Consider the following 14,312-nt stretch of genomic DNA (forward strand, 5'->3'; position numbering starts at 1 on the left):
ATTTTTGAGTTTGCTTTTTATCTGGGGATAAGTCAAGAACACAAGAAATAGGAGCACAAGCAGGCCTTCAAGCCTGCTCCACCATTCAATAAGATCAAGGCTGATTTGATTGTGATCTCCACCTACCTGTTTGTCCCCCTTAACTCCTCGGTCAACCAGAAATCTATCTAACCCAGTCTTAAATATACTTAATGACCCAGCTACTACTGTGGAAAAGCCACTCTCTATGGAAGAGAATTCCACAGACCAATGATCTTCTGTAAAAATTATGATTAATTTCAATTTTAAATGGGAAACTCCTAATTTTTAAACTGTGTCCACTAGTTCTAGACTCTCCTGAGAAGGGGCAACATCCTCTCAGCATCCAACCTATGAGCAGTTAGCAAATTTATGATACAGAATGATGACAACAGCATGAGTTCAATTCCCACACTGGCTGCAGTTATCAAGGACTCTCATTCACAACCTCTCCCCTTGCCTTGGGTGTGGTGACCTTCAGGTTAAACCACCACTAGTTGTCTCTCTCTTGAATGACAGTGGTACTATGGCAACTTTACCTCCTGACGTAGCGGTGGCATCAGCAAATATAGTAACCATGCATTCTGTCCCTTCATCCAAATGATACAGATTGTAAATAGTTGGGACCCCCACTTATCTCTGTCGCACCCCACAAATCATTGCTTATCAACCTGAAAATAAGCCATTTATGCTTCCTGTTTACTAACCATTCCTCTCTCCATTTTGCTCAGGAGAGTGCAACCACAGCAAAGTTGGAAGCAGTGTAAGCTCAGGTATATGGGATGGGAGGGAGAGAGAAATAGAGAATAGAAGAGCAATAGTGAGAGGGGATTCCACTATTAAGGAATGAGACTGGAGTTTCTGCAGCCAATGATATGACTAGAGGACAGTATGTTGCCTTCCAAGTGCCAAAGTAAAGGATGCTACAAAGTGACTGCAGGGGAGGGTGAGGTCATGCACATTGATATCAATGACTTATACAGGAATAGGGATGAGGTCCTGAAAGTGGATTTCAGGGAGATATGTAAGAGACTGAAAGGCAGGTGGTCTCAGGATTGCTGCCAGTCCCATATGCCGGTGAACATACAAATATGAGAATTAAGAGGGATTAGATTATGTAGTTGGTTTATTCAGCTAGTAGGGACATACTGGATTGAATGTCCTCTTTCAGTGTTTCTATGTAAGCACCAGAGACCCGGGTTCAATTTCGGCTTGGGTGGCTGTGTGGAGTTTGCACATTCTCCCCATGTCTGCGTGGGTTTCCACTGGGTGCTCCAGTTTCCTCCCACAGTCCAAAGATGTGCAGGTTAGGTGGATTGGCCATGCTAAATTGTTCATAGTGTCCGGGGATGTGCAGGCTTTGGTGGGTTAGCTATGGGAAACGTGGGCTTACAGGGAGTGTAGGCCTGGGTGTGATGCTCTTTGGAGGGTTGGTGCAGTTTCAATGGGCTGAATGGCCTCTTTCTGCACTGTAGGGCTTCTATGATTCAGTGTTATCCCCTATGCTATTAGACCTTATTGTGTGTAGCAACCTTTGATGTGGTACCTTATTAAATGCTCCTTTGGAAATCCAAGTATATCAGATCTGGAGTTTCCCATAAGAACATAAGACATAGGAGCAGAAATAGACCATTCAGCCTATTGAGTCATGCTCCATTAGATTATGGCTGATCTGATAACCCTGAACTCCACTTTCATGCTTTTTCCCCAATACTCTTGATTCTCTTACTGATTACAAATCTGTCTACTCCAGCAGTGAATTTACTTGATGAACCAGCTACTACAGCTATTTGTAGTAAAGAATTCCACTAGATTCACTACTCTCTGGCTAGATGTGGTGATGTAGTAGCTCTGTTGCTGAGCATGCAAACCTTGAGCTTTGGGTTCAAATTCTGGTGCAAAATCCAATCTGAGGATTAAATGAGATACTTAAGGAGGTGCCTTGGCTTAGTGGTGCCTTGTAACCATGAGATTCTGAATTTGAATTTCAGTGGTATCTTTTAGTCCAAAGGGTCTTAACCTGATGTGTTAACCTCTGAGCCAGGAGGCCTAAGTTCAAGTCCCACTTGTTCCAGAACCAGGTAATAGCATCTCTAAACAGGTTGATTAGGACAAAAATATTAACTACCCTCAAAGAAGAAATTCCTCCTAATTTCTACCCTAAAGGCGTGATCCATTACTCCCTCTGGTCCTAGACTCTTCCACAAAAGGAAATAACCTTTTGATATCTACTCTGTCAAACTCCCCTAAGAATCTTGTATGTTTCAATAAAATTGCTTCTTATGTGTCTTAATTCCAATGAATACTGACCTAACCTAATTCGCCTCATAAGAAAATCCCCCCTTGCCTGGGACCAACCTAATATGCCTCTTCTAGTCTGTCTCCAATGCCAACAAGTCATTGTCTCCATTGTCCACTTTTTTTTACTTCTTCGAAGAATTCTGATAAAATTAATCAAACGTTTATGAGCTTTAAGTTGTGACACATTTGCTTTAGCCAAGTCCAAAATGAGATTCAGCATTTGAAAGATGGATAGGGTTATGAAATAGTCTATATGCAATAATGGAACTGCCCTTTCATTCAAACGAAAAACAGAAATTGCGAGATAAATTCAGCAGATCTGGCAGCATCTGTGGAAAGAAAACAGAGTTAATGTTTTGAGTCCAGGATGACTTCTTCAGCCCTTTCAATCATCCATCTGTCAAATACCAGATTTTATGACATACTGTGTGTATTGCTTTTACATTTGTAACCGCTTCACATTTATGCATACTGTTTTGTTAAAATTCACCTTTGCAAAACACCAAGCTGCTTTAAAATTGTACCTCTAAACTGTGCCTAGTATTGCGAGCTCTGGCTGTATATAGTACTGGATAAAAACAATGACTGCAGATGCTGGAAACCAGATTCTGGATCAGTGGTGCTACCACGTGATACTTGACCCTAAGTAACTTCCATAAACTGCCTTTTTCACTCAGTTTCTCCAAAATAATTGAAAATGTTCAATTTTTTAAAGCTATGTTTTATTCCGAACAGGAATTCATCTTTAATTCCTGGAGATATAGCAACAATACTCATACCCATCATGAACCAGGCTGAGGAGCAAAACTACTGCGGTTGTACCTCAAAAACGAATTTAACTACAAAGATTCGCATACCAATGATAAGAATTTACATCAAGTTTCCGCAACCTTCTTGTACTGCTTCCCTCGCGCGTTATGCTCTTCTGGATCTACTTTCGATTTTTACTTTGCTTGAGGAACCAAGCAGCATCCGTACACAGCCGGGCTTGAAACCCCGCCTCCAACGATTATAGATTGGGTGGAACGCTTGCCCATCAGAATAATATGGCTGTTGCAGTGGATTGTGGGTAGTATTGTTGTTGGGCTTTTTTGAGCTTTGTTTTAATGGTAGTTGGTTATGTTTTTGTGTGTAATGTGAAACGATAAATGATAAAAAGGAAGTGCTGGTAGGTTCAATATTAATGCGTGATAAGTGAGCCATGTAATAAGAATTTAATGTGAAGTAACTGGAAAAGGCAATCAGCATGTTGGCTGGGCCTGGCTGACGTTTTTTTTCAAATCCCTGTTTTAACCATCGCCTATGGCTGTTGAATATCGTCGAAATGACAGCCTGACGATAATTGTTTGAGATTACGAGTTTAAAAAATGGAAAACAGCACAAATTATAGCAAACTAACTCAGTCAATTTTCGCCAAGGGGACTACCTTCCACCTGCGCCAGTTCTGTGTGAAATACTAGAATGGCTAGAAGACTTCATAAAAACGTTAACGATCAGTGAAAAGTTTGATTGCTAGGTTAAAGTTTATTTTGTCTTTTATGGTGTTGGTTCCCCTTTTCTTTCCCCATGGTATGTGTTACTCGGGAGTCTGCTTTTAGGAAATACACAAAATAGCCTAGTTTGCTGCACACTCTCTTATTTTGTTACTTCTTGGTTTTTGGATTTATATGTTCTATCTTCCTAATACCATGCCATGAATTATCATTTGATTCATTCCACATAAATACATCGGGAATGTAGGGGTCCTGGATAGCAGATACATCATTTAATTTGTGACTTCCTGTCCACAAAAACTGTCCTCTACTTGGCCTGCCATAAAGTTTCGTTTTGGCATTTGAAAATTGACATGAGTTTTTGCTTCAGCGAGTTTCCTTTAATCTGTTTTGTACTTTGAACATCTAATTCCTGCATTGCAATATTGATGAAATTGCTACCAAGAGAAAGTATTGTTAAATACATTGGGGCAGCATTAAGTTTTAGTTACAATTTTGGTAATACGCATTTGTGAAAGAGAACAACTCCTGAGTCTGTGTCATGTAATCTCAACCAACAATTTTATGTCCTATATGAGATTTGAATTTCCAGTAACTTCTATGTTGTTGATCATCTATCAACATTAAAAAGAGAAAAGTTGGTCAGGATTCTCACTGCTGTTCACTATCCAGTTATAATTGTTGGAAGTAGGTTGTGATGTCCTGCAGGATTAAGTTGCTTGTCAGCATTTACTATTCCAAAATGAATGGTGTTCACTTGGATTAGGGGCCATCATGTGCCCAGCAAGGGATCAATGTCTTTTGAAAAAGAAGTTTTATAGGATTTGTGTTTTACTGTAACATTGGAGAAATCCTCCTTGTTTAGTTTGGAAAAGTACTTCTACCAAAGTGGTTTGGATATGACTAATTAAAAATGGGTGATAATTTGAAATTATGTTTTCTTTGCATTATTTGTAGCTTTGATATTGTCATAATTGGAAAATTGGATTTTAGAAATCATTGGTAAGTGTAAGCCGAATGTTTTGTGTGTTATGTTTAGTTTGATAATTGGATAACAGTACTAGAATCACCTACAAAAAGGCAGGTTATTGTGTGCTCAGATTATGTTGATATTTGAGGTCTGTTATGGACCAGACCAGATCCCCTCAAAATATTTTTAAGAAGGTAGCCTAGACCATAGCTTTTTCTTATTTTAAAGACAGATGTGAAGTGGGTGTTCCAGGTATGATGCGACTCATCAAACCACTCAGCTTAAACAAAACAATTTACTTAAACACAAACAAAAGAAAGCAGAATTTAGAATAACTTAATTATTGGCAAACTTAACTAACCCAATACAGTAACTGTTACCAATTAACTGTTCCAGTACAGTAACATCCCATAAACACACCCCTTGGCAAAACGACAAATTCAAACACCGATTCTTACTGGCAGGAGGGAATAGCATCATGAGAGAAATCTTAGAAGAAAGTCAGAGGTTCATTGTTAAACGAGACTTTGTTATTTGTTTGTTTGGCACCTCTGCCTTTATGACCTCTCTTCAAATAAAACAAGGACAAGAAAACCTTTTTAAAATGACAGCATTATCACGGGTTTGGTTGAATCCCATCTGCCTTGTCCTAGAGGCACTGGCCTGTCATTTTATGTACTACATCACTGGAGTTTGGAAGGCGTTTTGTGATTTTCTAATTTTAATCTGAGTATCTTTCATTATGAACTTCCGGCTTCCGTGTTCTGCAGTATAATTGTGTATTAATTTCGAATTTTGTTGAATGTTTTCTGCACATTGTATGGTGGCTAGCAACCATTTGTAGTCATATAAGACTTTTTGAAGTATTTCCAGCTCTCTGGCACAGGCTTGACGAATGTAACCTTTCTACTACATGGTGTAGTAACAAGAGAAGACAGGATGTTTTCAGTTGGGGGAATAAAGTGGAAATGATATTTGTTTTGCATACATGTTTTGGCTAAGATGGGTTTAAATAACTGCCACATAAATTGGAACTTATTTCTCTCCCAAGTACTTCTATTCTTTTCATCCCTAGAATAAACCATGAATTTTGATGGTCTTGATTCTGGCCTTGGGGAATACTCACCATCCCTGCATCCTGGCATTGACCCTTCCCTGGACAATTCAATTGAGCATTCCCTGGACCCACGGCTTGACCCCAACTTACTGCAGAATGTGGAACTGGAAGCAGATGGTGTCCAGCTGGATGGCATGCCGGTCTCAGTATCTGAATCTGTACACCTTGTGGAGGGAATGTATTCAGCGCTGCACAGGGTTGTTGCAGAAGTCGGAGTCCCTGTAACTGCATCACATTTTGACCTTCAAGATGAATTGCTCTGGGTGGGAAATCATGGGGTAAGTGTAGTACATTAACCTCCAATCAAGTAAAGTAATGGGTCTCAGTTCTAGGATAGAGGCCTTTGGGTATACCAGTGGATAATTGATTGGTATGTTGTATTTGTACAGCTTACAGGTCACTTGATATAACAGGGATGGTCCAGAATCTGCTGATGAGTCCTAACCCACTGAGTTGCAATTTGACTTGTAAAATTTAAAAGTATGATAAAAAGATTGATTTTGAAGTTAGTTGTCGGGTGTATCTGTTTAAAATAATCCGACTATAATCAGATAAAGACCTATTTTTCCTAATTGGCCTATTCAGAGATGTTATTACACACCTCTGGAGCTGGTGGAACTTCGAACCTGTCTCTCAGTTCAGGGGTAGGGATACTACCACTGCACCACAAAAGGACCCTTATAATCAGACACAGATTATGATAAATTATTATCACCTGTTCCGAGAGTTTCTCTTTTTAAGTTAATGATTTATGCAGTTGAGTCAAAACAAATAGTACTGATCAATTTGCAAATATAGCATAAGCATTCAGAATTCTTTTTTAAAAAAAGTTGCATTTTGAATGCTCATAATTGTGTTGATGGTTGATGTGGGATTGGAATCTGTCCGCTTTCCAGGATTCTGCAATGTTGATGCAAAAATGGCTCCTGGGCGATCGCTAGAAAATCTACTTTTCCTTCACACACTCCCTTACCTTGTGAAGAAATCCCAAAAGGCCACCTGGCTGGTCCTTACTATCAGCTTGGGTGAGATGAGGAAGTTTTCAGTTCTGCTCAGGTGACTTGATACAAAATCACAAGCTGTCAGTCACAGAGAAATATGTTGATTCAGTGTCATCCCACACAGTATAGTTTTGCTGCATATACATGTTATTTCCTTGCATTCTTTTTCTGTTAAATTAACACGATGCACAATAAATATTTGAAAAGTCTGTTTTATTCATTTTTTAAAATTGAAAGTTTTGTTTTCCCAAGACTTATCAACATAGAGCTGTCTAAGCATGCTGCCTTTTTAATGTTGACAGCTTAATTTTGATGTAGACCTGTGTAATGTTAATTATTGTACACCACAGATCTGAGGGGTGATCCTGCATGTGGTGAACAGAACCTTCCAAATTACTTGTAATTTTTAATTGTTAAAAAATTGTGTTTTGGAAATAGGATTCAAAATCCTTTTGCATTGTCATTAGTAAAAGAAAATAATGGTTTTTGATAAATAGTTTATGTTTGTTGCTGCTCTTGCTATGTAATACTTTTGGGAATCTTTGAGTTTGCTTTGGATTGGTGTGGTGCTTGACTCCTTTGTCTCAGAAGAATGCGACTAAATTCGTCTTTGAAATTTTTCTGTCTAGGGCCATGCAACCTCCTTCTTTGGTCCCACTATGGAACGCTACTCATCCTTTCAAGTTAACGCCACTGATGACATACGTCACATCCAAAGCATAGACAGTGGAGTGCTCTTTTTAAATAAGAATAACCTCAAGTGCTTTACTCGAGGAGGACTTATAATGTTTGATTATGCGTAAGTTTTTAAGTTTAGACCCTGTAACCTAAAGGCAGGGCATTAAAAGTAGATGAACAGATGAGTTGAAGAGGTAAAGAGTATTGGAGTTTTTTTTTCCCCCTTCCTGTTTGGAATGTGAGCATTGCTGGTCGGGCCAACATTTAATACCCATCCCTAATTAAACTTGAGAAGATGATGGTGAGTTGCCTTATTGAATTACTGCAGCTTACATGACGGAGGTACTTTTAGAATAAGGGAGTAAGCTCCCATGCATTTGCTGTTCTTCTAAGTGGTAGAATTTGCAGGTTTGGAAAGTGCTGTTGAAGGGACCTTGGTGAGTTGCTGTGGTGCATCTTGTAGATAGTACATGCTGCTGCCACTGTGTATGGGTGGTGGAGGGAATGAATTATTAAATTTAGCAGCTGGGATAACCGATCAAGTGGGTTACTTTGTCTTGGATAATGTTGAATGTCATGGGTGTGCTTGGAGTTGTGTTCATCCAGACAAGTGGGGAGTATTCCATAAATCTCCTGAATTGTGCCTTGTAGATGGTAAACAGGTTTTTGGGAAATCAGGAGGTGAGTTAGCCACTGCAAAATTCCTAAACTCTAACTTTGTTTAATCATACGATTAAGTTGTTATGTTGACACACCTACAGTTTTATTCCTCTCTTTCTTTCTTCCCCAGACCCCCAATTTTCACCTCTCTTGTGATGATGTTGATTGGGCTGTATGTTTCCACGATGCTGACCGGCCATGTGTAACTTGAGTGGCTATTCTTGTGTCACTTCAACTGTTGCTTCGCCCAGTGTCACTCTTTGGCTAGTTGTATATATTAATGTTTGGTGAGAATCTGGCCGGATGTGGCTGTAAGGTTTCACTTCGATTGATGGTGAAGAATGCGGCATTAGTCAGTGTTATAGGTTATGTGAGCAATAGCAACTTTGCAAAATTTCAAGAGGGCTGTTGCAACTTTTGGAATTGCATTTCAGAATGGGGCAGCACTTTCTGAAGAAAGAAAAATGGAAGATAAAGATTGTACCTTGGGAATTCTGGTCTGTCATGTTAATTATTGTCCAAAGATGTGCAGGTCAGGTGAATTGGCCATGCTAAATTGCCCGTAGTGTTAGGTAAGGGGCAAATGTAGGGGTATGGGTGGGTTGCGCTTCGGCGGGTCGGTGTGGACTTGTTGGGCCGAAGGGCCTGTTTCCACACTGTAAGTAATCTAATCTAATTAGTCTTTGTGATGTTATTTGGCGAGGCTACAGAGGGAGCCTCTCATTTTATAAAATCCATGCAATTCAAATGCTTATAAGTTTGAGTAATTATGAAAAGTTACTTTAGATAACCCTTAGCTGAGAGTAAATGCTTCCTGGCTCCCTGTGTGAATTTGGTTTATGTGATTTCTACTCAAATACATACAATTTGAACACAGTAATTAATCTATGTAAAAGTCAGAAATAGATTTGTCATTATAACAGTCACACTAAATTCGTCACCTGAAGCACAAATCTTAGATCAAACATTTAATTCTGTTGTTCTCTGGCTTTTTAAACTTAGTTTAACTTTTATTTTGCTTTTCCTTAATATGCTGTTGTTGATTTTAGTCTTCATTTTATGTTTATAATTTTTTTTAAAAATTGTTACTTCAATCTGAAATTTTGGAGGTTTGTGCAACTTTAAAAAAAAAAATCTGTTCTTTGATTGAGAAACTCCAAATTGATAATTCATCTGTGAACATGAAAGCAGAGTGTTTGTCATCAGGCACAGAGTTACAATCACTTTCCTGCAGTCATCTTTTCTCTTAAATATATCCAAAAGAACAATGACGTAAATGTCCTGGTGAAGAAGCAGGGTAGTTTTAAAAATGTTTTGCTATCAAATGGACATTGAACATGAGTTAAATCTGTAGTGCGTGAGAGCTGTGGGATTCAAGATTGTTTGATCTGTTAAATAGTAAAGCTCCCAATTCTGTCTCACATATTGAATGGCTCCTGTATGTCTTCAGGTCAAGCAAAATGGTAATTTGGAGGTTTACAATATTGCATTGAATGATGTGGGAACAGTGAGCATTCTATACACTTCTGACTTTATATATGCTCACCTTCACTCTGTGAAAGATTGGAGTCACTTTGTGACATCATATTAGTGGAAAAATACAACCTAATTGAGATACTAGTTAACTTAGTTACAATGTTTTGTTTAATAATGTTTCATGCTAAGTAGTAAATGGTGACATAGAGTTTTGAATTGTCTTATTTCATTGAAGCAACAAATAGTGTTTTATCCAATGTGTGTTGGCACAGTGCTAAACATGAATATGTAGTGTTTGACTGTATTCCTTATTCTTGTCTATGCAATTACTTACACTACATTTTTCAAAATTTCTAGTATGGATGAAGTTGAGGACATGCACAGTCTTCTTCTCACTGACAACAACTCTGTTCTCTTGGGGGGCCTTCAAAATCATGTCATAGAAGTAGACTTAAATGCAGTGCAAGAAAGTGAAAAGGTAAAGTCCTGAGCTATAATATTACATTTTATTAGTTTTAAATAATTTGATTCATGATTTTAATCCTGCTCTTCCCATAGTTACTGTGGTGGTATGATTCAGAGATTCTTGGACTAGGGTCCATGAAATATTGTGAAGAAAACCTCTTGCAGGATAAGTGTGTGCAGATGGTTACTCAATGTTACAAATGCTGCACTCCAGGCAACCTGTCAGCAATATTCAACACAGGCTGGAAGGTAGCACAGAAGGAAGCGGGAAAGAAAACCTGAAACACTTCACAGCTGTGCAGTGAATTGGTAGGCAATAGAGAGTTATCTTGAAGTGGTCCCAATGTTCCCTAAAGGAACTACTAAGCCTTTTGCCATTCCAGGAAGAGCAGGGAAATGATGTGATGTGACGCAAGCATGTTGTTGAACCTTTCAACTGAGAGAAATGCTTGAGAGGATCCATTAAGATCAGCTGTGAGTAGCTGTTTTAATCCATGTAGATACATGATCAGTATTACTTGGCAATGATTCTATTTCTAATAATTTGAAGGGAGATTTTAAATGAACATATCAGTTTTTACTTAGCATCTTTAGGTAATGCTGACTAATTTGAGATAAGAAAATAGGACTTATGTGCAGGAGTGGGCCAGTCACCCTTTGAGCCTACGATGTCATTTGATAAGATCATAGCTGATTCTAGTTGTGGTTTTCATTCCATTTTCCTGTCTGTTTTGTGACATAACGATCTATGTCCTTTGTCCATTAAAAATCTTATCTAATTCCACTTTGAATAAATTCAATGACAGTCTCCTGCTTTCTGGAGATGAGAATTCCAAATTAATGACCCGTTGAGGAAAAAAAAAATCTTAATCTCCTTTTTAAAAGGGAGACCTCTTATTTTTAAATTATCTAGTCACCCCCACAAGAGGAATCATCTTCCCAGTATCCACCTGATCAAGTTCCCTCAAGATCTTATTTGTTTTGATAAGATCGCCTCACTGTTCTAAACTCTATTGGGTATTGGCCCAGCTTGTTTAACTTTTCTTTACAAGGTGGGTGCTTTATCTAAGAGTAACTCGTGAACCTACTCTGAAATGCTTCTAAAACAATTATATCCTTTTGCAAATAGGAACCAAATCTATACACAGTACTCAAGATGAGGTTTCACAAAAGCCTGTATAGAGGCAGTAAAATGTCTCTGTTTATATTCCATTCTCCTGGCAATAAATGCTAAAGCGAACCGTTGCCAACTGTCTTGCTGTAACTTTGACTTGTTCTTTCTCTGTTGCCTCAACCAATCTTTGAGGGTCAATATGTGCTTCTTTTTGCTTCCCATTTTCTAAACCCATCATGCTTTGTGATTTTTGTGAGGTGTTTTAGGCACACAACTAGTAGGACTTGGGTTGAGATTATCCAAGCGTTTATGGTTCCTTGAAAAATAGACCTTCAGTGTAGTCTGGGCTACATTTCAAGGCAGGTTAAAGGTTAGTATGACTAACCACTGCTGCACCTTTTGCCATCTGTTATTTCCTTCATAGTAAAAATTCCTTTTTGGCTCAAACACAAGTTGTGAGAGCCTTTGAAAGATTAATGAAGAATATTTCATCTTAATATACACTACTTGATTTTTGTTTCTCTTCCCAGTACACAGTTGAAGTTCCAGGAGTTACAATCATGCGACAGTCCAACCGCTTCTTCTTTTGTGGCCATACATCAGGAAAGGTATTTATACTGGATGTATTGAACTTAATACAATAATTTGTCGCAATAGACTAAGGACCTGGATAATTTGGGCTCATTCTGGGGTAGGTGGGACCTCTACAAACGGGATGATCTGCACCTGAACCAGAGGGGTGCCAATATCCTGGGGGGAATATTTGCTAATGCTCTTCGGGAGGGTTTAAAATAATTTAGCGGGGGATGGAAACCTGAATTGTAGCTCCAGTGTATAGGAAGTTGAGAGTAGCGAGGTCATAAGTAAGGTTTCAAGGTCGCAAGAGTGTACTGGCGGGCAGGAATGTGGTTTGAAGTGTGTCTGCTTCAACGCCAGGGCCATCTGGTACCTGGGACTTCAATGTTGTGGCCATTTTGGAGACATGGATAGAGGAGAGAGAGGAATGGTTGTTGCAGGTTCCTGGGTTTCGATGTTTCAGTAAGAACAAGGAAGGTGGTAAAAGAGGGGGAGGTGTGGCATTGTTAGTCAAGGACAGTATTACGGTGGCAGAAAGGACGTCTGATGATGACCTGTCTACTGAGGTTAGAAAGAGGAAAGGAAAGGTCACCCTGTTGGGAGTTTTCTATAGGCCTCCAAATAGTTCCAGAGATGTAGAAAGGTGATTCTGAATAGGAGTGAAGCTGACAGGGTAGTTGTTATGGGGGTCTTTAACTTTGCAAATATTGACTGGAAATACTATAGTTCGAATACTTTAGATGGGTCAGATTTTGTCCAATGTGTGCAGGATAGTTTCCTGATACAGTATATAGACAAGCCAACAAGAAGTGAGGCCACGTTGGATTTGGTACTGGGTAATGAACCAGGCCAGATTTGGAGGTAAGTGAGCACTTTGGTGATAGTGATTATAATTTGGTTACAGTTACTTTAGTGATGGAAAGGGCCAGGTATGTACCGCAGGGCAAGAGTTATAGCTGGGGGAAAGGCAATTATGATGTAATTAAGTGAGATTTAGGATGCATGGGTTGGGGAAGGAAACTGCAGGGGATGGGCACAATTGAAATGTGGAGCTTATTCAAGGAACAGCTACTGCATGTCCTTGTTAAGTATGTACCGGTCAGGCAGGGAGGAAGTGGTTAAGTGAGGGAACCGTGGTTTACTAAAGAACTTGAATTTCTTGTCAAGAAGAAGAAGGAGGGTCATGTAAAGATGAGATGTAAAGGCTCAGTTAGGGCACTTGAGAGTTACAACTTTGCCAGGGAGAGCCCAAAGAAACAGCGAAGAAGAGCCAGGAGGGAACATGAGAAGTCGTTGGCAGGTAGGATCAAGAAAACCCGAAAGCTTTCTATAGGTATATCAGGAATAAAAGAATGACTAGGGCAAGATGAGGGCCAGTCAAGGACAGTAGTGAAAAATTGTGTATGGAGTCCGAGAAGATAGGAGAGGTGCTAAATGAATATTTTCCGTCAGTATTCACATGAAAAAAGACAATGCTGTCGAGGAGAATACTGAGATACAAACTACTAAACTAGACAGGATTGAGGTTCATAGGAGGTAGTGTGAGCAATTCTGGAAAGTGTGAAAATAGATAAGTCCCCTGAGCTGGATGGTATTTATCCTAGGATTCTCTGGGATGCTAAGGAGCAGTTTGCAGAGCCTTTGGCTTTGATCTTTGTCACCATTGTCTACAGGAATAGTGTTAGAAGACTGGAGGATAGCAAATGTTCCCTTGTTCAAGAAAGGGAATAGAGACAACCCTGGTAATTATAGACCAGTGAGCTTTACTTTGATTGTGGGTAAAGTGTTGGAAAAGGGTTATAAGTATAGGATTTATAATCATCTAGAGAGAGGAATAATTTGATTAGGGATAGTCAACATAGCTTTGTGAAGGGTAGGTCGTGCCTCACTAACCTTATTGAGTTCTTTTGAGAAGGTGACCAAACAGGTGGATTAGGATAAAGCAGTTGATGTGGTGTATACAGATTTCAGTCAAGTGTTTGATAAGGTTCCCCATGGTAGGTTATTGCAGAAAATAGAGGCATAGGATTAAGGGCAATTTAGCAGTTTGGATATGTAATTGGCTAGTTGTAAGAAGGCAGAGTGTGGTGGTTGATGGGAAATGTTCATCCTGGAGTTCATTTACTAGTCGTTTACCACAAGGATCTTTTTTGGGGCCATTGCTGTTTGTCATTTTTATAAATGACCTGGATGAGGGCATAGAAGATGGTTTAGTAAATTTGCGGATGACACTAAAGTCGGTGGAGTTGTGGACAGTGTGGAAGGATGTTGCAGATTGCAGAGGGACAAAGATAAGCTACAGAGATGGGCCGAGAGGTGGCAAATGAAGTTAAATGCGGGGAACTGTGAGGTGATTCACTTTGGACGGAGTAACAGGAATGCAGAGTACTGGGCTAATGGTAAGATTCTTGGTAGTGTGGATGAACAGAGAGATCTCTGTGTC

General features: G+C 39.3%; 1 protein-coding gene across 4 annotated transcripts in view; it reads left to right on the forward strand.

Annotated features, from left to right (window-relative positions):
- Nucleotides 1-3,377: 3,377 nt before the first annotated feature.
- Nucleotides 3,378-14,312, forward strand: part of pan2 (poly(A) specific ribonuclease subunit PAN2) — a 140,720-nt gene continuing 129,785 nt past the window's right edge. For 3 of the 4 annotated variants that reach the window (XR_015755792.1, XM_087985657.1, XM_087985656.1), the window contains exons 1-5: nucleotides 3,378-3,487; nucleotides 5,858-6,177; nucleotides 7,530-7,699; nucleotides 10,072-10,192; nucleotides 11,824-11,901. Coding sequence is in view for 3 of the 4 variants with exons in the window: in XM_087985657.1 (XP_087841783.1) it covers nucleotides 5,866-6,177; nucleotides 7,530-7,699; nucleotides 10,072-10,192; nucleotides 11,824-11,901 (681 nt within the window). In the remaining variant the exon portion in view is untranslated. Of the gene's footprint in view, nucleotides 3,488-4,769; nucleotides 4,815-5,857; nucleotides 6,178-7,529; nucleotides 7,700-10,071; nucleotides 10,193-11,823; nucleotides 11,902-14,312 lie in introns of all 4 variants that reach the window. The other variant, XM_043681741.2, reaches the window with a different exon arrangement.

This window comes from Chiloscyllium plagiosum, unplaced genomic scaffold (genome assembly GCF_037043375.1).
Source record: "Chiloscyllium plagiosum isolate Xiang-an unplaced genomic scaffold, Cpla_swu_hap1 HiC_scaffold_53X, whole genome shotgun sequence".
NCBI lineage: Eukaryota > Metazoa > Chordata > Chondrichthyes > Orectolobiformes > Hemiscylliidae > Chiloscyllium > Chiloscyllium plagiosum.